Consider the following 23,552-nt stretch of genomic DNA (forward strand, 5'->3'; position numbering starts at 1 on the left):
CTGTTTCAAAATCAGGAGGAAAACCTTTAGTAAGCCAGAATAGATTTTCAGCTCAATTAACTACGTTTCTGATGAGTTTGGATGGTGCTGTTTTTGGTTTCTTGTAGCAGATGACCCTTTTCAAAAAAAACGCTGAACCAATTTTAATGTGTAGCTCCTTGAGATGTTTAGATGAGAAGGTGATATATATATATTATGCAAATTAGCTATTAAAACATATTTGGTAATTTTCCTTGAATGACACAGTTTGCTCTGCAGTGCTGATATTTATTGTTTACATGTCTTCATTCAATTTATGACTAATGGTTCGGCTACATCTGTTGTCTGGGCCTGGGTGGAACATTGTAAACTGTAATGGTTAGGCTACAGCTCTGTTGTCTGGGCATGGGCAGAACATTGCATTCTGTAATGGTTAAGCTACAGCTCTGTTGTCTGGGCCTGGGTGGAACATTGCAATCTGTAATGGTTAGGCTACAGCTCTGCTGTCTGGGCATGGGCAGAACATTGCAATCTGTAATGGTTATGCTACAGCTCTGTTGTCTGGGCCTGGGTGGAACATTGTAATCTGTAATGGTTAGGCTACAGCTCTGTTGTCTGGGCATGGGCAGAACATTGCATTCTGTAATGGTTAAGCTACAGCTCTGTTGTCTGGGCCTGGGTGGAACATTGCAATCTGTAATGGTTAGGCTATAGCTCTGCTGTCTGGGCCTGGGTGGAACATTGCAATCTGTAATGGTTAGGCTACAGCTCTGTTGTCTGGGCCTGGGTGGAACATTGCAATCTGTAATGGTTAGGCTATAGCTCTGTTGTCTGGGCCTGGGTGGAACATTGCAATCTGTAATGATTAGGCTACAGCTCTGTTGTCTGGGCCTGGGTGGAACATTGCAATCTGTAATGGTTAGGCTATAGCTCTGTTGTCTGGGCCTGGGTGGAACATTGCAATCTGTAATGGTTAGGCTACAGCTCTGTTGTCTGGGCCTGGGTGGAACATTGCAATCTGTAATGGTTAGGCTATAGCTCTGTTGTCTGGGCCTGGGTGGAACATTGCAATCTGTAATGGTTAGGCTACAGCTCTGTTGTCTGGGCCTGGGTGGAACATTGCAATCTGTAATGGTTAGGCTATAGCTCTGTTGTCTGGGCCTGGGTGGAACATTGCAATCTGTAATGGTTAGGCTACAGCTCTGTTGTCTGGGCCTGGGTGGAACATTGCAATCTGTAATGGTTAGGCTACAGCTCTGTTGTCTGGGCCTGGGTGGAACATTGCAATCTGTAATGGTTAGGCTACAGCTCTGCTGTCTGGGCCTGGGTGGAACATTGCAATCTGTAATGGTTAGGCTATAGCTCTGTTGTCTGGGCCTGGGTGGAACATTGCAATCTGTAATGGTTTGGCTACAGCTCTGTTGTCTGGGCATGGGCAGAACATTGCATTCTGTAATGGTTAGGCTACAGCTCTGCTGTCTGGGCCTGGGTGGAACATTGCAATCTGTAATGGTTAGGCTACAGCTCTGTTGTCTGGGCCTGGGTGGAACATTGCAATCTGTAATGGTTAGGCTATAGCTCTGTTGTCTGGGCCTGGGTGGAACATTGCAATCTGTAATGGTTTGGCTACAGCTCTGTTGTCTGGGCCTGGGTGGAACAAATATGGTTTGTAGATTGCCATTATGTGTTACTATGGTACAAATATGGTGTGTAGATTGTCATTATGTGTTACTATGGTGCAAATATGGTGTGTAGATTGTCATTATGTGTTACTATGGTGCAAATATGGTGTGTAGATTGTCATTATGTGTTACTATGGTGCAAATATGGTGTGTAGATTGCCATTATGTGTTACTATGGTGCAAATATGGTGTGTAGATTGTCATCATGTGTTACTATGGTGCAAATATGGTGTATAGATTGTCATCATGTGTTACTATGGTGCAAATATGCTGTGTAAATTGTCATCATGTTTAGCCATAGTGCATCTTCAGCTATACTGCATATCTTTATTTTTCTTCTGTAGATTCCTGAGTGTTGTGCAGGTTTCTATGGTGATGCTTGTCTTCTGTGTCCTGGAAATTACAACAGTCCATGCAATAATCGAGGACAGGTAAGTCTCACTGTTACAAAACTCTTGATATTATTACTGATTGATCATCGTATAGTTTTAGTCCCCATTCGGACGAAGTCCGAAAACGGGGACTTATAATTCGGTCTCCATCTGTCCGTCCGTTCGGAGTCATATCTCAGAATCCTTTGGACCTATTCCGTTCATTCTTTGCATGTGCCTAGTACTTTATGCACATGCAGTAGTTTAGCGATTCAATTAAAATTGGCCGACTGGCAGCCATCTTTTTTTTTGAAAATGTTGTATTTTTTACATGTTTTGTCAGTTTTCATTGAAATTTGGTACATAGATTATACATGTTAGGATATATGTCAATGACAATTTCTTTCGCAATTGGATCAAAGATGGCCGACTGGCAGGCATCTTGTTTTGCTTTTTATGTGTGGTATCCTTGACATGTTTTGTCAGTTTTTATTCAAATTTGGCACATACTTTATAAATGTTGGGATACATGTCCAGGACAATTTGTTTAAAAATTGGATCAAGGATGGTCGATTGACAGCCATCTGACTTTCTGGCCTTACTACTATATTTCCAAGATTTATGTACCATTTTCATTTGTATTTAGCACATACATCATACATGTCAGTTTGTTTCATAATCAGATCAAAGATGGCTGAATAACGGCTGTTTTTATTTTTGGCCATATTACTATATCTCTGTCACCAATGTATCATTTTCATTGATTTCAGCATGTCATAAATGGATACATGTACATGTCAATTCAATTTGCAATTTGATCATATATGGCCAACTGGCGGCCATCTTGTTTGTTTAAAATGTGATAACTTGGACATGCTTTCACTTTTGATCTATGTTTTTCTTTGCTGTCTTAAACCGGAAGGGTCGTCATGCAACACGTGTTCTGTTGTATACGCCACGTGGGACTCAAGTTTCAAGGACACACACGTGACAACCCTTCCACTTTAATATGACGAGCACAAAGAGACCTTTCAAAAATTTAACTGGGACTGTGTCATTTTCAATGACTTGTTTTGTCAATTTTCTAATTTGCATTGCTATCCTTGCTTTTAATATATGAAGTTGGATGATGGACTATTTATCACACCTGTCCTTATCATTATTAACAATCGCAATCACTAAAAATATTTCTATCCAATCATTTCTCACCTTAGGGTACCTAATTAAGTTGTAATGAAATTATTATACAGTTTAATATTTAATAAAATAATCATCAATATATACCATGTTATGGAAAACAAATTATGGCCTGTTTTTTGGAGCTGAAAATGTGAATTTTCATTCACTGAACACAAAGGCTAGTACCTAGCATGTGAAGTTTGTTTGTTAATCTTTGCTCAACTTCTTAATTATAATATTGTTTTTTAGTGTGTTGATAAAATGTCTGGAAATGGTACATGTTTGTGTAAAGCCAACTTCAAAGGTACAGCCTGTGAATTGTGCGCTGATGATGATCATTATGGGGAAAACTGTACTGAAGGTAATACATGATTACTGTAAATCGATTAAATTTCGCTGCTCATGATTTGAAGATTTGATGGCATTCGCAAAGACAAAATGTTGGTACTCAAGATGACAGACTCAATCCATCTATGTCACACAAGTAGAGCAACATCATATGGTTTTTGCTTGTTGCTTGTGTTGAAGCAATAATATTAAAAATGCCCCTTTCATCATTAATTTGACGTTTCTGTGAAACACAAGTTTTTTATTTATTTATGACTTTTTTATTACAGTGTGATGAATACAGATTGCGTTGCATACACCAGAACCCAAAAATGGGATAATTTTTTGTTGCTTGCCCATAATGTTAATGAAGAGAAAATGTCTGTCTTGTCATTGTTGTTGTTGTCGTTAACTCATCATTTTTGTTTACTGTGGTTACAATAACTCATGTAATTTTCATCTGATCATGTTTACATTGTTGCCCGTATCATCAAAGATGATGGAAAAGGTATATGATGTCGTCATTGTTAATAATTGTTAATGTGTGCACAATAACTTTATTAATTCTATTTCAAACTTTATGAAAACTTGGTCACCCAATTCATCAGTATGAAATCTCCTCTTAGTACAGATGTCCTGTGTGAAAATATCATGCAAAAATTGAGAAAGTAGTAAGTCAAAATCTGATAAAACATTTTGACTGTTTCTACTTGACTGTTCACTGGTGATACACATTCAAAGGTCACTGGTCCCAGTGGGAATATGCATTGTTGTATGTGTTCAATGAAGTAAATCATTTATCTTGTAATTAATAATAATAATAATAATAATAAACTTTAGTGACATTGTATCCTTTATAGGATCTTGAGTTAAATTACAATAATATCATCAGTAATGTATGCCATGGGAATGGCAAATGCCATGGGAATATTAGACTGGGTTTCAATGCCAACTCATTGAGAGCACTGTCTCATACACATTTGCAAAAATACCTTAACAGAAAACAAGATGTCAGATAATCAATATAAGCAAACCTATGTATTGGGTGCCAAACTTTTGATCAAGATCTGAAGCCAATAAAAAACTACGTCCAAAGTTATCAACAACAAAAAATAAGAGGCAACAGTTTGTTGAAGTATATAAATTTTGAAAATCAAAATTCACAGGAATTTGTTTCAGCCATTAGAACCGAATTATAGAGCTTTTATAGTACATACTTCAAAGATTGCAGTTTTTGAAGATGTAAATTCTCACAAGGCAACATTACTGTTGACTTCTCTTTCCACTGGACACAAACTATTTTTAGATACATGGTACATACTTCAAGGCTGACGTTTATTTGCATACAAAGCAGAGCTTGCAACATGATAGTTATTTAAGTTATGTCTTTTAAAATAATTAAAGCGCGGTAGTTGTCGCGGGTCTCATATAAACAAAGATGGCGACTTTGACTGTTGCCTAGACGAACGAGTACATGGGACGTTTCCAAGCTTTAATTGAGTAATTTTCATGTTATTGGAAGGTACTGAAGGAGTCACCGGCGATAATCAGTGCAAGTCACGCCCAGGTCAAACCTCATACTTGTGATTTCCATTTGAAGAGTGCATTGGATTGTGGGAAAATGAATGTTTATCAACACGACTACCGCGCTTTAAATAAATTTGTAAATATAATATTTATAGTTTTTGTAAATATTTACATCAATCAAGGACATGCAATAGACTGCTTTCCCACTGCTGTTTCAATCCTTAAACTTATTTGTACTCAACATTAATTATGACAATGCATATTCATATTGAAACAAACTATGATAAAAGAATTATTATACATAACAAAGGGCAAGGTCACCAGATTACACTATGTTTAAACTTGTATATCCTATTAAAGATTATAAAATCTTGCCCAAGTTAATTTTTGGTACGATTTGCTTGTTTATTTATCAAAATATTGATGAGATTTCACCTAAAAGTGTTTCCTTCTTGTGGCTACAGAAACTCAAACTATTTGTTATCTGATCATTCTTAAATTTGAAAACAGATGTAAATACAGTTAAGAAATAAGATTTTATTCCACTTTCATGTTGACTCCCGTGTGCAAAGCACACAATGGGAGTCATTGCAGTTACCCTGTCTGTATGTGTGTGTGTGTGTGTGTGTGTGTGTCCATCTGTTCCACTGATATCTCAAGAACCATACATCGGTTTTTGATGAAACTTGGTGCATAGATCAAGGGCGATAGGCAAAAGTGCCTGGGTTAATACAATACTAGAGATAATACATGAATATTTTTCTTCCTGGATAAAATAAGTTATTAGTATCATTCTAGAAATGATAAAACAGTACTATGAGCATTACCGTCAGTGGTGACATGTTTTGACTCGAGCTCGTACATGTATTGGTTTTGCATCTTGCCGTACGTCTAGCACATACAAGACATGGCCGCGCGTTTTTTGAAAACGTTCGAATGTAGGACGCTTTCACCCCCGCTTTTCATAATAATAGACGGGGTATGGCAAGACTCGAGCTGACCAATAGGTGTTCGCCATATAGAACATGTGACCTGCAATTTTTCATCCAATGCTCGTACCATTGTTTACGTGTACCATGCTCTTCTTTGCATTATTATGCATTTATGCCTTTTATAAAACAAGGTTTAATGTTCAATCATGCCTAGTACTTTATACTGCCATTTAATTTTCTTACAGCAATCTTGATTAAAATTGTGCAGGTTTGTTTTTTGTCAAAAAGAATTAATTATAATGATAAATAGTTTTTGTTTTGTTTTTTTCAGTGTGTTCATGCATTCATGGAGAATGTGAAAATGGTCCCAGTGGTAATGGTAAATGTAAACCAGATACCTGTAAGCTTGGTTTTACTGGAGATAACTGTGATACGCATATTAACCCATGTGGACCTGACTTAGATAACTGCCACGCCCATGCACAGTGTGATAATGCAAATAATGTCATACAATGTATCTGTAATGCTGGTTATGAAGGTAATGGAATGGATTGTATTCCTATTAACCCATGTATGCAGCCTAACAGAGGGGGATGCCACAGTGAGGTTAGTTATAATAATAACTTTATTCAAAACAACAAGTAAACATTGTTTATGTAAATGCACGCAACAAATATGATATCCTATACTGGATCATTAAAATATGACTTCTTTTGAGCACTGGTAAACCATGTAATTTTATCAGCATATGCGCTAATAATAGAACAAATATGGTATGTTGTTTGAAAAAGACGAAACCACGCTGTTTGTGGTCGGATTCAGAAACACACCATTTCTGATCAATTATCAAAGAGTCAATGTTTTAATAATTATTTCTCTGAATTTGTCCCCTTTATTCAAAATATATAATAATTGTGTTGAATGTCATGTACAATTTGAACACTTTGTTGTTTCAGGCAAAGTGTACGTATATAAGTGCTGGAAGGAACCTTTGTGAATGTGAAGTCAACTGGACAGGTGATGGTTATGTCTGTGTACCTGTTGATAACTGCTTATTACCATTCTATGGAGGATGTGATCCATATGCTTCTTGCATATACACTGACCCTGGACAGGTAATGTACAATAGATATTCTGAATGACAACATGGCCGTCTGTTGCCATAGCTACATCATGATGATGTGCTTATCCAGGAGTCTCCCTCCTAAGGTACAGATTTATACACCCCTCGATTGATTTGAACATGTAGTACAAATGTAGTACATTAAAGTTATACGAGTATGTATTCAAAATCTACAATAATGTGATTAAAAAATTAATAGTATGTAAAAACTCATTACCCATCATCCCAAGCATGATCCAAACTTCTCAATTTGACACCTTCATTGTCTATTTCTCATACAATTTTTTGTTACTTTTATATTTAGAATATTTGTGAATGCCGAGATGGATTTGAAGGGAATGGTCTCCAGTGTATTCCTATCGACTCCTGTCAAATCAACAATGGTGACTGTCACTCACATGTAAGTTATTGAAATCTGGTTTTATCTCTGCACCAAGTATAAAAGAATAATAGAATAATCAAACAATAATCTGTTTGAATTTGTAGGCTACGTGTATTCCAGTTGGAGCGAATACTAATAACTGCACTTGTAACGATGGCTTTGTGGGAGATGGAAGATTCTGTTATGGCAGTATAACAATGGTATAGTTTCAAAATTTGTGTTCCTATATTCCTAGTTAAAGATCTGTACTTGGATTCTGTTAAGCCCAAATAATTAATGGAGTTCAGTTCAAGTTTCACTGTTGTGAACATCACCTATCATGTTCTGGTTACATTTTGTTGTCAGTTTATAAAACGTTACATTGTCCCAAATTGGCTATATGTGATTATGAATATTACAGCAAGGATTTATTCCACAATTATGATTATAAGTTGCCATGTGTTGAAATTTTGTCTCTGAAAGATCTAAATACACAAATTGGAAATTCAGGAATAAACTAATTCACTGAGTTGACTGACTTGAGCCTTTAATTATCTCAGGATAGTATTGCATCTGTCCACAAATCACCATGCTGCTTCTGAATTCATGTGGCCCAGAACAAAATAAAATGAAATTGTCATGAGAATTTTCGACTTTGATTTTGATTTTGATTCTGTCTCAAGAACAACAACAACAAATATGACACACATGATGAACCTGAACATTTATTTTCAAGGTGTAATTTCAAGGCAACCAACGTACTGTCTGGCAAATCATTGATCCCTGCTTCCAGCTATATTCACTATTGCCGACATATTGATTCAGACACACAAACTCTTACTTTAATACTGACTGGTTTGCTTTGTGTATCGCTGGTTAGATTAAAACATTATTACAAAGGTGTGTCATTTAGTTGAATGCCAACACAAGATGCTCTCTGGCAACTGTATCTTGATATTTGAGACTGTGTCAGTATATACATTTTGCCATAAGATAACTTTGTCATTTGTTATACAGCAAGATTTATGATTGGAGGAAATTAATGACATATTCTACTGATATTCAACACGTATCTCGATATTAGTTTCATGTCCTCTATTGAGTTTGGTTTAACCCAACTAGTTCTATTCACATAATGTTCCTGAGACCCTTATAGCAAACCAGTCAACAACTTACTTGTAGCTGTTTTAGTGTCCAAAGCAATATTGCGGTGAGAATAACAGTATTTTATTTTACTTGTACCTTCAGGAGCTTGCAGCAACTCCTGATTTAACCTTACTGATGAACTTGTGTCAGGTAATAACATATTTTAATATAGATATTTTGGAAAGTATTTTTGTAATTGCATCATACTAGCTTGTAACTGGTGAATGACATCTTGTTATTATTGATGAACTAGAATTATTTGTCTGATGAGTTCTTGTTCTTCTAATTATATTTCCATTTTTCAGTTAGCTAAAATGGATAGCTATTTAGCAAATCCTGCGCTAAATGTAACATTATTTGCACCAATGAATTCAGCATTCACCAGTTTGTCTGAAGAAGTGCACAGTCAGTGGATAAATGAAGAAAACTCTCCATACTGCATCCAGTAAGTAGCTGTAGTCAAGAAGCTTCCCTCTTCCTCATTTCACTAATGCCAAGAAACAATGCGTGTAATTATTATTGGGAACAGTGCTACTGTAAATTATAGGGATTCTCTGTATGCTGCTTTCAAACTGCCTAGAAAAACAAGAAGTATTTGATATTGCCCAATACAGCATATACATGTAGCATCCCATAGTGTTTGACATTTACATAAATTTGAATGGGTAATGGCATATTACTAGCAATGTACCTCATCATATACTGAGTGGAATGTCACATGGATGTTTTATAAGATTTATAATAAGATTTGACTCAATTTTGATAAATTTTATTTTTCATTTTAGGTACCATATATTAAATGGTACATGGAGTTATGAAGCTCTGAAAGACAGAGAAGGACCTGTTACTTCTTTATTAGGTGGTGCAGATCTTATGATAACTCTAGAGAATGATGTAAGTTGTATATTCACCTTTGAACTTTCCAAAATCAACTTTTGTTACCTTTTACAAAAACTCGTAATTTTTTCTTCAAATTTGTTCAAAATTTTCATTAAGACCAGTAGCCATATTATAATTTATGATTATTTGGTCTAAAATAACAAACGAATTATACAAATATCTAAAAATGTGCAAAAGTGTGTACAAAAATATTTTTTAACTTTTATATCACCCTTGAATAGTTTTGAATAGAATTGAGGGAACAAGCCTGAGGGATGTTGTAATAAATATAACCTAACATAACTGTCATATTTGTAACTTGGTCTTGAATAATTTTGTTGTCGCCCTGTTTGTTTTGTAGGAAGTAGTTGTAGATGGTGCGAGTATACTGGTACAAGACATTCCTGCAACAAATGGAATCATCCATATGATAGATGTGGTTGGTATACACGTTTTTGGTTGAGTATGATTGGTCTATTAGCTCTCACCCAAAATGTGTGTTGCTTAGCAACAGAATGTGGTCAGGAACCTGAATAATTAATATCAATACATTTGGCCAATCAGTAGTCGAACATCTCGATCTCAGGGAATGTAATATTAATTCAAATTTCCATTTCAACCAAGTTAGTGTCGGGATATCCAGATGTTCAAAGGTTTGGTTTTATGACTATATATTCAATCCAATTTCTGCTGTTAGTTGGGAATAGTGGGAAATTTAAGCAGTCATGAGTGCAAAGTTAGCCAAATATTATGTACCAGTACTCAATTTTTATTCAATTTTATTTATCTTGGAATTTCAAGATGCTGCTTCAAATGTGCAAAAATAAAAACTTGCCCAAGTAATTTGTCTCTATTTTGCTTCTAGGATCTGTGAATATTGCTCCAAAATGATAAAAAAAAATAAGTGCCATAGTCAAAACAAGGTGTTTTTTCATCCTTGTTATAGATTGCAAACCCAGGGATAGATGGGCCAATGTGTTAACTCATTTGCATAATTTATTCGCATTACAGGTTTTGATTCCACCACCAATAATAGATCCTGGTATTTCATACATGTCATTATTGAGATTACTAGAACTTACCAGTCACTTTTCAAAATTTAAAGAATCACTTTTGGTGAGAATTTATTCTTTTATCAAATAACAATTCTGTCAGTAAATTGATATGAATATTTTTTTTCTCTTTCACTATTTTCAGATTTTGTTACCACCTACTTCTAAACTTTGGTTTTCCTACCCAACACTTCGAGAGATCTTAGAAAAAGAGCCTCAGTGTTCTAGTTTTAATGAGTACATGGTGGTGGGTATAAGGCATGCCTTTATATCTGGTACTGATGACCTTTGACCCCTTCTCCTTTACAATTTCAATAAACTTTTATATTTTTAATAATTTTTTTCACATTCAAAGATAATTTTGGAACCAATCAATACAATATGATGTATTTCTGATTGATATTCATCAAATTATGAAGAAAAAAACAAATTTTATGAACAGTGGCGGAAAAGGGATTCAGGATGGTAATTTGAAGGGTGGAATTTTTCCAACTAACAATTACCATCTTGGAAGGTTGTATTCATATTCACGTGTGATGCCACTACACCAATATCATTGCATGGCTTACAAAATACCCATAGACTGTCACTCATGGCAACCACTGTCACTCATGGCAATCATTGTCACCCATGGCAACCACTGTTTACATACTAAAAATTTCATTTCTATCACATTTTTTGCTGCTTGTGTGATACAACAAATCTTTCAATTGTTAGCATTTTAATTTTTCAATAATTCACTCTTGAATACCAAAATTCACAAAATAACTTATTTTTTCTTTTCTTTTTATCAAAATCATTTGGTCCTAAATGCTTGTAGTTAAAAACATAAATATGTGCAAACTGTTGCATCAATGTTTTTGATGAGAAATTGTGATATTTGAACTCTAGTTCCCATCTGTATTACGAAGATCAAACACCAATTCTTCATGAACATTAAGCAATACAGTCAAAAAATATCATTTCTTGATATTCAGAGGAAATTATTCCATTAGTCAAAGTTCTGACTCCGCCTATGTGCTTAGCCACCTTTATCTTGGACATGTCTAAACTAATACATGCACATATGACTGATCCAATTCAAAATGCTGAATGGTGGTCATTTATGCATAATAATCTAGCATTTCTGCCTTTCGGAAACCAATCTCATTCACACATGGACATACGTCATGAAAAATTGGAATTTTCATTGATGGAATTTTCATTGAAGGCATTTTCATTGATGGCATTTTCATTGAATGTAATGGAAGCTTGATGGCATAATGTCATTGTTTTTCAAATCAGATTCAAAATGGCTGACTTATCCCTCTGTAGTACAACATTTCTTCAACTGAAAAAGTTCTGATTTATTTTTAGTTTATTAAAGTCACTGAGTACATGTTACTCAGAAAAACTGCTTCATATTTCACAGCTGACAATCTGCTTGTATTGCTGTTACTAGTAACAATATATTTAATCTAGTTGTACATGCAACCATCTAAAATAATAGGTATCCTACCATCATCATAATATCCATAGCAACATAAATAAAAATAAAATAATAGGCCACCAAATCATTTCTTTGCCTCCCCTTCAGAATACAGTGAATGAGTTTAAAATCATTGATGCATTTTAATTAAAAAACTGAAATTAATTTTTTTCTGAGTATTTTTATATTTTGTCTTCACAGGAATATCATTTACTTAATCAACTTGAAGTTCAACAAGAATACACTGTTTTTGTACCGACTGACAGTGCATTTGAGGCCTTAGCAATGAAGCAAACAGGTCCAGTGGTGAGTATGTTTACATTGAACATTTTCCCTTCCCAAATGTAAATGTTGTATGTGTCTAGTTAGAATCTTATGAAAAATTAATAAAACAACACTCTTCAATTGATTGACTATACTGAAATGTCACCACTACTGAGATATGTCACCACTGCTGAGATATGTCACCACTGCTGAGATATGTCACCACTGCTGAGATATGTCACCACTGCTGGGATATGTCACCACTGCTGGGTTATGTCACCACTGCTGGGATATGTCACCACTGCTGGGTTATGTCACCACTGCTGGGATATGTCACCACTGCTGGGATATGTCACCACTGCTGGGATATGTCACTACTGCTGGGTTATGTCACCACTGCTGGGATATGTCACCACTGCTGGGATATGTCACCACTGCTGGGATATGTCACCACTGCTCGGTTATGTCACCACTGCTGGGATATGTCACCACTGCTGGGTTATGTCACCACTGCTGGATTATGTCACCACTGCTGGGATATGTCACCACTGCTGGGATATGTCACCACTTCTGGGATATGTCACCACTTCTGGGATATGTCACCACTGCTTGGTTATGTCACCACTGCTGGGATATGTCACCACTGCTGGAATATGTCACCACTGCTGAGATATGTCACCACTGTTGAGATATGTCACCACTGCTGGGTTATGTCACCACTGCTGAGATATTTCACCACTGCTGAGATATGTCACCACTGCTGAGATATGTCACCACTGCTGAGATATGTCACCACTGCTGGGTTATGTCACCACTGCTCGGTTATGTCACCACTGCTGGGATATGTCACCACTGATGGGTTATGTCACCACTGCTGGATTATGTCACCACTGCTGGGATATGTCACCACTTCTGGGATATGTCACCACTGCTGAGATATGTCACCACTGCTGAGATATGTCACTACTGCTGAGATATGTCACCACTGCTGGGATATGTCACCACTGCTCGGTTATGTCACCACTGCTGGGATATGTCACCACTGCTGGGATATGTCACCACTGCTGAGATATGTCACCACTGCTGAGATATGTCACCACTGCTGGGATATGTCACCACTTCTGAGATATGTCACCACTGCTGAGATATGTCACCACTGCTTGGTTATGTCACCACTGCTGGGATATGTCACCACTGCTGGAATATGTCACCACTGCTGAGATGTGTCACCACTGTTGAGATATGTCACCACTGCTGGGTTATGCCACCACTGCTGAGATATTTCACCACTGCTGAGATATGTCACCACTGCTGAGATATGTCACCACTGCTGAGATATGTCACCACTGCTGGGATATGTCACCACTACTGAGATATGTCACCACTGCTGAGATATGTCACCACTGCTGAGATATGTCACCACTGCTGGGATATGTCACCACTTCTGAGATATGTCACCACTGCTGAGATATGTCACCACTGCTTGGTTATGTCACCACTGCTGGGATATGTCACCACTGCTGGAATATGTCACCACTGCTGAGATGTGTCACCACTGTTGAGATATGTCACCACTGCTGGGTTATGCCACCACTGCTGAGATATTTCACCACTGCTGAGATATGTCACCACTGCTGAGATATGTCACCACTGCTGAGATATGTCACCACTGCTGGGATATGTCACCACTACTGAGATATGTCACCACTGCTGAGATATGTCACCACTGCTGAGATATGTCACCACTGCTGAGATATGTCACCACTGCTGAGATATGTCACTATTGCTGGGATATGTCACCACTGCTGAGATATGTAACCACTGCTGAGATATGTCACCACTGCTGAAATATGTCACTATTGCTGAGATATGTCACCACTGCTGGGTTATGTCAGCACTGCTGGGTTATGTCACCACTGCTGAGATATGTCACCACTGCTGGGTTATGTCACCACTGCTCGGTTATGTCACCACTGATGGGTTATGTCACCACTGCTGGATTATGTCACCACTGCTGGGATATGTCAGCACTGCTGGGATATGTCACCACTTCTGGGATATGTCACCACTGCTTGGTTATGTCACCACTGCTGGGATATGTCACCACTGCTGGAATATGTCACCACTGCTGAGATATGTCACCACTGTTGAGATATGTCACCACTGCTGGGTTATGTCACCACTGCTGAGATATTTCACCACTGCTGAGATATGTCACCACTGCTGAGATATGTCACCACTGCTGAGATATGTCACCACTGCTGGGTTATGTCACCACTGCTCGGTTATGTCACCACTGCTGGGATATGTCACCACTGATGGGTTATGTCACCACTGCTGGATTATGTCACCACTGCTGGGATATGTCACCACTTCTGGGATATGTCACCACTGCTGAGATATGTCACCACTGCTGAGATATGTCACTACTGCTGAGATATGTCACCACTGCTGGGATATGTCACCACTGCTGGGATATGTCACCACTGCTCGGTTATGTCACCACTGCTGGGATATGTCACCACTGCTGAGATATGTCACCACTGCTGAGATATGTCACCACTGCTGGGATATGTCACCACTTCTGAGATATGTCACCACTGCTGAGTTATGTCACCACTGCTTGGTTATGTCACCACTGCTTGGTTATGTCACCACTGCTGGGATATGTCACCACTGCTGGAATATGTCACCACTGCTGAGATATGTCACCACTGTTGAGATATGTCACCACTGCTGGGTTATGCCACCACTGCTGAGATATTTCACCACTGCTGAGATATGTCACCACTGCTGAGATATGTCACCACTGCTGAGATATGTCACCACTGCTGGGATATGTCACCACTGCTGAGATATGTCACCACTGTTGAGATATGTCACCACTGCTGGGTTATGTCACCACTGCTGAGATATGTCACCACTGCTGAGATATGTCACCACTGCTGGGTTATGTCACCACTGCTCGGTTATGTCACCACTGCTGGGATATGTCACCACTGATGGGTTATGTCACCACTGCTGGATTATGTCACCACTGCTGGGATATGTCACCACTTCTGGGATATGTCACCACTGCTGAGATATGTCACCACTGCTGAGATATGTCACCACTGCTGAGATATGTCACCACTGCTGGGATATGTCACCACTGCTGGGATATGTCACCACTGCTCGGTTATGTCACCACTGCTGGGATATGTCACCACTGCTGAGATATGTCACCACTGCTGAGATATGTCACCACTGCTGGGATATGTCACCACTTCTGAGATATGTCACCACTGCTGAGTTATGTCACCACTGCTTGGTTATGTCACCACTGCTTGGTTATGTCACCACTGCTGGGATATGTCACCACTGCTGGAATATGTCACCACTGCTGAGATATGTCACCACTGTTGAGATATGTCACCACTGCTGGGTTATGCCACCACTGCTGAGATATTTCACCACTGCTGAGATATGTCACCACTGCTGAGATATGTCACCACTGCTGAGATATGTCACCACTGCTGGGATATGTCACCACTACTGAGATATGTCACCACTGCTGAGATATGTCACCACTGCTGAGATATGTCACCACTGCTGAGATATGTCACCACTGCTGGGATATGTCACCACTGCTGAGATATGTAACCACTGCTGAGATATGTCACCACTGCTGAAATATGTCACTATTGCTGAGATATGTCACCACTGCTGGGTTATGTCAGCACTGCTGGGTTATGTCACCACTGCTGAGATATGTCACCACTGCTCGGTTATGTCACCACTGCTCGGTTATGTCACCACTGATGGGTTATGTCACCACTGCTGGATTATGTCACCACTGCTGGGATATGTCAGCACTGCTGGGATATGTCACCACTTCTGGGATATGTCACCACTGCTTGGTTATGTCACCACTGCTGGGATATGTCACCACTGCTGGAATATGTCACCACTGCTGAGATATGTCACCACTGTTGAGATATGTCACCACTGCTGGGTTATGTCACCACTGCTGAAATATTTCACCACTGCTGAGATATGTCACCACTGCTGAGATATGTCACCACTGCTGGGATATGTCACCACTGCTGAGATATGTAACCACTGCTGAGATATGTCACCACTGCTGAAATATGTCACTATTGCTGAGATGTCACCACTGCTGGGTTATGTCACCACTGCTGGGTTATGTCACCACTGCTGAGATATGTCACCACTGCTGGGTTATGTCACCACTGCTGGGATATGTCACCACTGTTGAGATGTGTCACCACTGCTGAGATATGTCACCACTGCTGAGATATGTCACCACTGCTGAGATATGTCACTATTGCTGAGATATGTCACTACTGCTGAGATATGTCACCATTGCTGAGATATGTCACTACTGCTGAGATATGTCAGCCAATATCACTCATCATCCTTTACCTACCAGAAGTGATGTTGCTATTGTAATAATAACTTTCCGAATAGTAAATAAAAGAATTGTCTCTGTCTTAATTTTCTTCACAGGGGATAGATCTTATAAAGTATCACATTTTTGCTGAAGCCAAAATACTGAGTTCTGAACTACATGATGGTTTTCATCATCCAACATGGCTTGGACATAATTATCAGCTGACATTCAGTCACCATGACAACCAAGTGAGTTATATTGATCATTTTGATATAATATGTAACATGATAAATGTTCATAAATGGTGATGTATTTTTTTTGATATATGATGTTCATAAGTGTGATCACCTATATGATGTCATCAAGGAAAGACTTCAAAAGTGTTTGACTAAGTTCTAGAAAATAAATTTATATTTAAAAAAATTTATATTATTTATACCTTTTCACCATCAAATTTGTGCATACAAATTTGTCTGCACTTTTTTTTATATTCTCCAATATTTATGGAAATGAACCTTAATTAAGAGCCAACAGACAAAATTTGAGTCAATATTCAGTTTTTACTCCAAAATTTGACTATTTTGTTCTAATCTTCTGAAGGAAATTGCAGACTATAAATGGAACTAATTTTTGAATTTTGTGATGAAAAGAGGGAACTGGTGGTGAAAAGGTTAATGTTCAATGGTACATAAAAGTGTATGCATTAATTTGGCATACAAAAAAATCTTCAACGTGTGTTATTTAATAAACATTTTTCTTTGAGCTAAATTTTGTTTTCTGCCAAATTTTTTTTTATTTATTTTTTTTTATAAGTATTATTAACATGTTAAATTGTTATTGTACACAAACCATTTAAATTGGTAGTATTCCAAAATTAATTCAGATATTGTTTTTTGTGATATTTTCACACTGTCTTTGTTACTTCACAGATAATTCATTTAAATTTGTAGTGTTCTGAAATTAATTCAGATATTGTCTTTGTTACTCCACAGATTTGGATAAATAGCCAAGCATATATCGTTGAACGTGACATGAAAACAGATAAAGGTGTTGTCCATGTCATTCACGCTGTGTTAGATGTCCTTGCTAATCGATGTGATATCAATGAAACAGCTACCATGATGGTAAGTATAACATGAAATTTTAGGGTTTTGTTGTAATTTTATCAAATTAGCTTCAAAAAAGTTGATCTAGTGCGAAATGATAACGTGTTTCTGGAAATCACTGAAAACCTATGCATATTCAAAATATATTGATTTATTCAATAAAGGTGTGCAACTTTTCTAACCATATATTGTAATATGCAATCAAGATCACTCAAGTGTTTCATAGCAATCTAATTTTATGCGTGTCAATCCAATAGGGTCACAGAATTTTGAAAGGGTTTGAGCAATATTATGAGCAAGATTATTGCCATATTCAAACATGTAAAACAGTTCGAGATGTAGCTTGGATTTGCCATTTTGTGAACATTTTCTGTGTCATCTTTCTTGTCTATTGCACCAGTTACATACATGGGAGTGTACATACTAAATTTTATATAAAAATTCTGCTGTATACAGCTTAATTATTCACTGGATTTTATTTTCACTACCGGTTAATGCACTGAAACAAAACGTAATGAATTTACAAGTGAATTCAAAACGTAATGAATGTACTTGCAATATCAAATATTTTTCTTTCTGCATGAATTTACAGCACTTAACGTACTTTGTAGTGTTACAAACTATTTTCAAATGCTTTTTCTGTGGTTTTGTTTTTAGAGTGAATGCATCAGTTGTACTTTACCACCTGTATGTCTAGATGGCTATCAACCAATCGTAAGTCCAACAAATCATTCTTTTTTTATATTAATTGTCTACACTTATTTTTTTTTTTAGCTTTGCTGTAAACTTTTTTGAGCGGAGCTTATCTTATGAGTGATTGTCCGTTGTCATCATTTGTGTCAACTTTTTACTTTTTCAACTTCTTTTTGAAAACTACAATATTATTGCTTTGATACTTGGTGTATATGTACCTTAGATAGACCTCACTTAGATTTGTTCATTTCATGATGATATTTTCAATTCTCAAATTTAAATGAATATTTTTGTCATTTTTGGTAAAAAGTGATATTTTCAACTTCTTGTTGAAAACCACAAAGATTATTGCTTTGATAATATACATATAGGTACTACATGTGGACCTCTCTCTCAGATTTGTTAATTTTGTGATGATATCTTTAATTCTTTAATTGAAATGTGCATTGCTAACAGTGGAACTTTCTCAGCCAAAAGGCTGCTTGTTTTACCAATGTCAATGCACCCAAGATTTTTGAGAAACACTGTACATGCTTTGGGGGGGGGGGGTAAGCTTGGCCTGAGGGCATTCCCGAATGCACAACAAATCCTTTTTGGGGATGAAAACTTTACATGTTTGGTCAACTTCCTCTTTCTGGTAGCAAAAAAATATATTTACTTGTGTAGACATAAAAACCAAAAGCCAGAATTCATGGCATACAAAAGATATGTAAAATATTTCCTGGAGATAGAGTACTTCATTGCTGTCCGACGGAATAAGTTGACTTCTCATAACAAGAAATGGGAATATTTTATGAAAAATGTTACCCAATCCACTTCACAATATGTAGATTAATTGCAATTTGTAATGTACAAACCAATATGTAAGATGTTAATTTCAGCACAAACTCCAATAAAAGTTTATAAATACAAAAAAGAAAAAGGCTGCTTGTTTGTATTAATTTGTAATCGAGTTTTCAGTGTCTTAGGGTGCCATCATAAGTCACTGATTCACACAGGATTTTGTGTTCGATCATCGAAATCATTATTCAATGTGAGAATTTTTTCATTAAGATTATTTTGAGATCTGCGATTGTATAGTATCACATTATAATGCAGTATGAATTTCTGGCAAATTTGTTTGATAGATTCCTCTAAATGGCATGCACAGTAACTGTCAGTACACTCGTCAACTCAGAGGAAGACAATATGCAACTGATGGTTGCTATGTTACCTGTCAGATGACAACATATGTAAGTATACATGAGGTTTTATGCAAAGATTCATAAATAAATGCATGATTTTATTTTTATGAAAGAGATAAATTATTACCATTTAGGGCACTGAAGTCATTGTTTGGCTGTTTATTGTTTTCTCAATATTTAATATTTTTGGGAGCAAACATCCAGGAATTTTCACTGCCTAGCAACCACAATTGTCAAAACTCTGAGACTCTCCTGAACTTATTACTCCTTCATGTTCAACATATATATATTTTGTTGTTCAGGATTGTCTCATAATTAAGTTTGTGCTTTTTTCTCAACTTTACCTGTTTTCCCCGGCTCTTCCGACTGGCGTTCAACAGCAGCTCGCGCATAGCCCATAGAAAAACATGATATAGTGGTGCGCATCTTTTATTTTCTTCTTTTATATTGTGCCTATAGACTCAAATATGTTGTCAAGGATTCTATGGAACATCATGTAGAGGTAAAGAATTTAATTTCAATCTATATTTTAATTTCTAAGAAATTAGAAATTGAATTTGGCATGGTATCCTTAGTTTCACTATGTTCTTTCTGACTTACACATATTTTAATATATTTTTGTGTCTGATTTGTGGATAACTGACATGAATTCAGCCTATGGCAAGGCATTAATAGTTTTACTATGTTCTTTCTGACAAACATTAATTAAATAACATTTTGACTGTTAATTTTTAACTGACAAAGCATTTAAATGTTTTTGTCCATAATGATTGATCAGATTATTGGTTGTTTATTTCCCAGCATGCCCTGGTGGTTCAGTTGACCCATGTAATGGACACGGTACTTGCCATGATGGAATAGGGGGTGATGGGATATGTAAATGTGATGAACAGTTCACAGGTACTGCTTGTGAAATGTGTGCCCCTGGTTTCTATGGTAATATGTGCTCTCAAGGTAAGTTCTTATCAATATATAATATGTGATTATTGATTAGAAAACAGTGAGTATTGTTGTGAAGAGAGAAGTTTCCTGTTCCATTTTGTGGCAAACTTCTTGCTGTATCATACGTTTGATGAAGTTACCTGATTACGTGAAGTCTATTCCCATGGTAACGTAATTTGATATTATGCACTGCTTGAAGTTTCACAGCTATGCAACAGTTTATAAAACAATGAACATCGTAGTTTTTGTTAGCATTATATGATATTTTTAAGTATCTGTGAAAATCCCAAATAAAACCCACATGAATATTTTCTTTATGTTGTTTCTCATTTTCTCTTCAAAGAATGTCCTTGTGTGAATGGACAGTGTATAACATCACCAGTGTTTGACACTGTGCAGTGCCTGTGTCAAGGCGGTTGGGTCGGCCAGTATTGTAACCAATGTATGTTGCTATCATTCTTTGTTCTGTCTAAATTAATATCACTAATAATGAACAAATATGATTCATAATTATAATATGACGCATGCAGTGAAATCTTCACCAGTTTGACAACTCACTGTCTCGGCAATATTACTAACATTGAATATCACCAATCAGAAACACTCACTAAATTATTTTCAGTTACCTGTAGCTTAATTATTCTCAAATATTCCATCACATTTTTTGTTTGGTCAGTCTATAATATTTCACATGTATTGAGCAAAATCAAAGATGGTGGAAGTTGTAGCATGCAGGTTTATCCATTGCTTGTCTGACCTCAAAAACCAGTTGGTGTGAATCACCAGTTCAATTTTGGCACAATCACCAGTAACTTTTAACCCATTGAGCCTTATAATTTTTCCTGGGAAAATGGACATTATTTTCTGTAAGCTGTAGGTCTTGTTCAAAATTTTGGGAAAATTGAAAAAATTTTACATTTTATTTGCAAATACAATGTAGTGACACGAGTTGATTTGGTAATCAAAGGGTGAAATGGTTTGAGGATGGATTCTGTTAACTTGTAAAAAATGAACTAAATTGGATCTAAATTCAGAATTGATACAAATTATTGTTATTTTGCGTGAAATTTTATGAAATAATAAAATGACAAATTAAAATAATTAATTAATTAATTAAACAATAATTTGTCTGAGCTGTCTAACAGTTCAGGTTCAGATTCAGAAACTTCTTTGGCAAAATTTTCTTGAAATTTCAAATATATTCAGTCACCGGGAATAATCTCGGCAAATATCAGGAAATAATTTTATTTAACCAGAATAAAAATATTCCACACCTGAGAATTGCACAGTTTTCCTGTTGTTGCACAGTTTAGATAAGTCTCACCAACATTGTATCAATTCATCTTGTTCCTTCACCTGGATATTGGTTCTCTTCTATGCTATTCTTTTCTCTACTTACTGTAAAATCTGTATTAGAAGCCGCAGCTTCTATTAAAATGGTACAATGCAACAGAAGGGATGGGGCTTCTATTAGAGCATCTACACATATGAGAAATGATGAATTTTTGATTCTCAATTATTCAACAAGAATGGGTGTGACTTCTATTATGGATGGGGTTTCTAATACAGATTTTACGACACTCTCCATTTTACCCTTATGCAGTTTCTCTAAACTCCATTCATAACATGTACTTGTGAAAACGTCTTCATGCATGGTTGCATGTGTTTTACAGACTTATATGCTATTGATGCAAACTGGCATGTTTAAAGATTGAATGTTTTAATTTCTAAGGTAATTACCAGGTAGACTTATTTCTATACCTCATGTTATTAAATAAATTTTTCTTACAGCTACCATTTCACCGGATAGTACTGGAATACCGCCACTGCTCTGTCCACAATCCTGCCATACCAATGCATAGTAAGTTTTGTTTCAAACTAAAGGATAATGACATTGATTCCCAGTGTCTATTCAGTTAATGACATTGATTCCCAGTGTCTAAGCAGTTAATGACATTGATTCCCATTGTCTATGCAATCAATGACATTGATTCCCAGTGTCTATGCAGTTAATGACATTGATTCTCAGTATCTATGCAGTTAATGACATTGATTCCCAGTGTCTATGCAGTTAATGACATTGATTCCCAGTGTCTATATATTCAGTTAATGACATTGATTCCATTGTCTATGCAGTTAATGACATTGATTCCCATTGTCTATGCAGTTAATGACATTGATTCCCAGTGTCTATGCAGTTAATGACATTGATTCCCAGTGTCTATGCAGTTATGACATTGATTCCCATTGTCTATGCAGTTATGACATTGATTCCCATTGTCTATGCAGTTAATGACATTGATTCCCAGTGTCTATGCAGTTAATGACATTGATTCCCAGTATCTATGCAGTTAATGACATTGATTCCCAGTGTCTATGCAGTTAATGACATTGATTCCCTTTGTCTATGCAGTTAATGACATTGATTCCCAGTGTCTATGCAGTTAATGACATTGATTCCCAGTATCTATGCAGTTAATGACATTGATTCCCAGTATCTATGCAGTTAATGACATTGATTCCCAGTGTATATGCAGTTATGACATTGATTCCCAGTGTCTATGCAGTTAATGACATTGATTCCCAGTGTCTATGCAGTTAATGACATTGATTCCCAGTGTCTATGCAGTTAATGACATTGATTCCCAGTGTCTATGCAGTTAATGACATTGATTCCCAGTGTCTATGCATTTAATGACATTGATTCCCAGTGTCTATGCAGTTAATGACATTGATTCCCAGAGTCTATGCAGTTAATGACATTGATTCCCAGTGTCTATGCAGTTAATGACATTGATTCCCGGTGCCTATGCATTTAATGACATTGATTCCCAGTGTATATGCATTTAATGACATTGATTCCCAGTGTCTATTCAGTTAATGACATTGATTCCCATTGTCTATGCAGTTAATAACATTGATTCCCATTGTCTATGCAGTTAAT

At 36.7% G+C, this 23,552-nt stretch overlaps 1 protein-coding gene across 1 annotated transcript in view; it reads left to right on the top strand.

Annotated features, from left to right (window-relative positions):
- LOC144355835 (stabilin-2-like) overlaps positions 1 to 23,552 on the top strand; it is a 108,795-nt gene that overhangs the window by 37,790 nt on the left and 47,453 nt on the right. The window contains exons 17-36 of the mRNA XM_085497285.1: positions 2,006 to 2,092; positions 3,461 to 3,572; positions 6,329 to 6,603; positions 6,954 to 7,112; positions 7,425 to 7,520; positions 7,607 to 7,702; positions 8,730 to 8,777; positions 8,933 to 9,072; positions 9,413 to 9,521; positions 9,868 to 9,945; positions 10,518 to 10,622; positions 12,228 to 12,332; positions 16,800 to 16,931; positions 17,676 to 17,807; positions 18,447 to 18,503; positions 19,610 to 19,714; positions 20,126 to 20,168; positions 20,468 to 20,620; positions 20,952 to 21,050; positions 22,400 to 22,469. Coding sequence (XP_085353411.1) covers positions 2,006 to 2,092; positions 3,461 to 3,572; positions 6,329 to 6,603; positions 6,954 to 7,112; positions 7,425 to 7,520; positions 7,607 to 7,702; positions 8,730 to 8,777; positions 8,933 to 9,072; positions 9,413 to 9,521; positions 9,868 to 9,945; positions 10,518 to 10,622; positions 12,228 to 12,332; positions 16,800 to 16,931; positions 17,676 to 17,807; positions 18,447 to 18,503; positions 19,610 to 19,714; positions 20,126 to 20,168; positions 20,468 to 20,620; positions 20,952 to 21,050; positions 22,400 to 22,469 — 2,201 coding nt within the window. The remainder of the gene's footprint in view (positions 1 to 2,005; positions 2,093 to 3,460; positions 3,573 to 6,328; positions 6,604 to 6,953; positions 7,113 to 7,424; positions 7,521 to 7,606; positions 7,703 to 8,729; positions 8,778 to 8,932; positions 9,073 to 9,412; positions 9,522 to 9,867; positions 9,946 to 10,517; positions 10,623 to 12,227; positions 12,333 to 16,799; positions 16,932 to 17,675; positions 17,808 to 18,446; positions 18,504 to 19,609; positions 19,715 to 20,125; positions 20,169 to 20,467; positions 20,621 to 20,951; positions 21,051 to 22,399; positions 22,470 to 23,552) is intronic.

Source organism: Saccoglossus kowalevskii, chromosome 3 (assembly GCF_978046115.1).
Source record: "Saccoglossus kowalevskii chromosome 3, keSacKowa6.1, whole genome shotgun sequence".
Lineage (NCBI taxonomy): Eukaryota > Metazoa > Hemichordata > Enteropneusta > Harrimaniidae > Saccoglossus > Saccoglossus kowalevskii.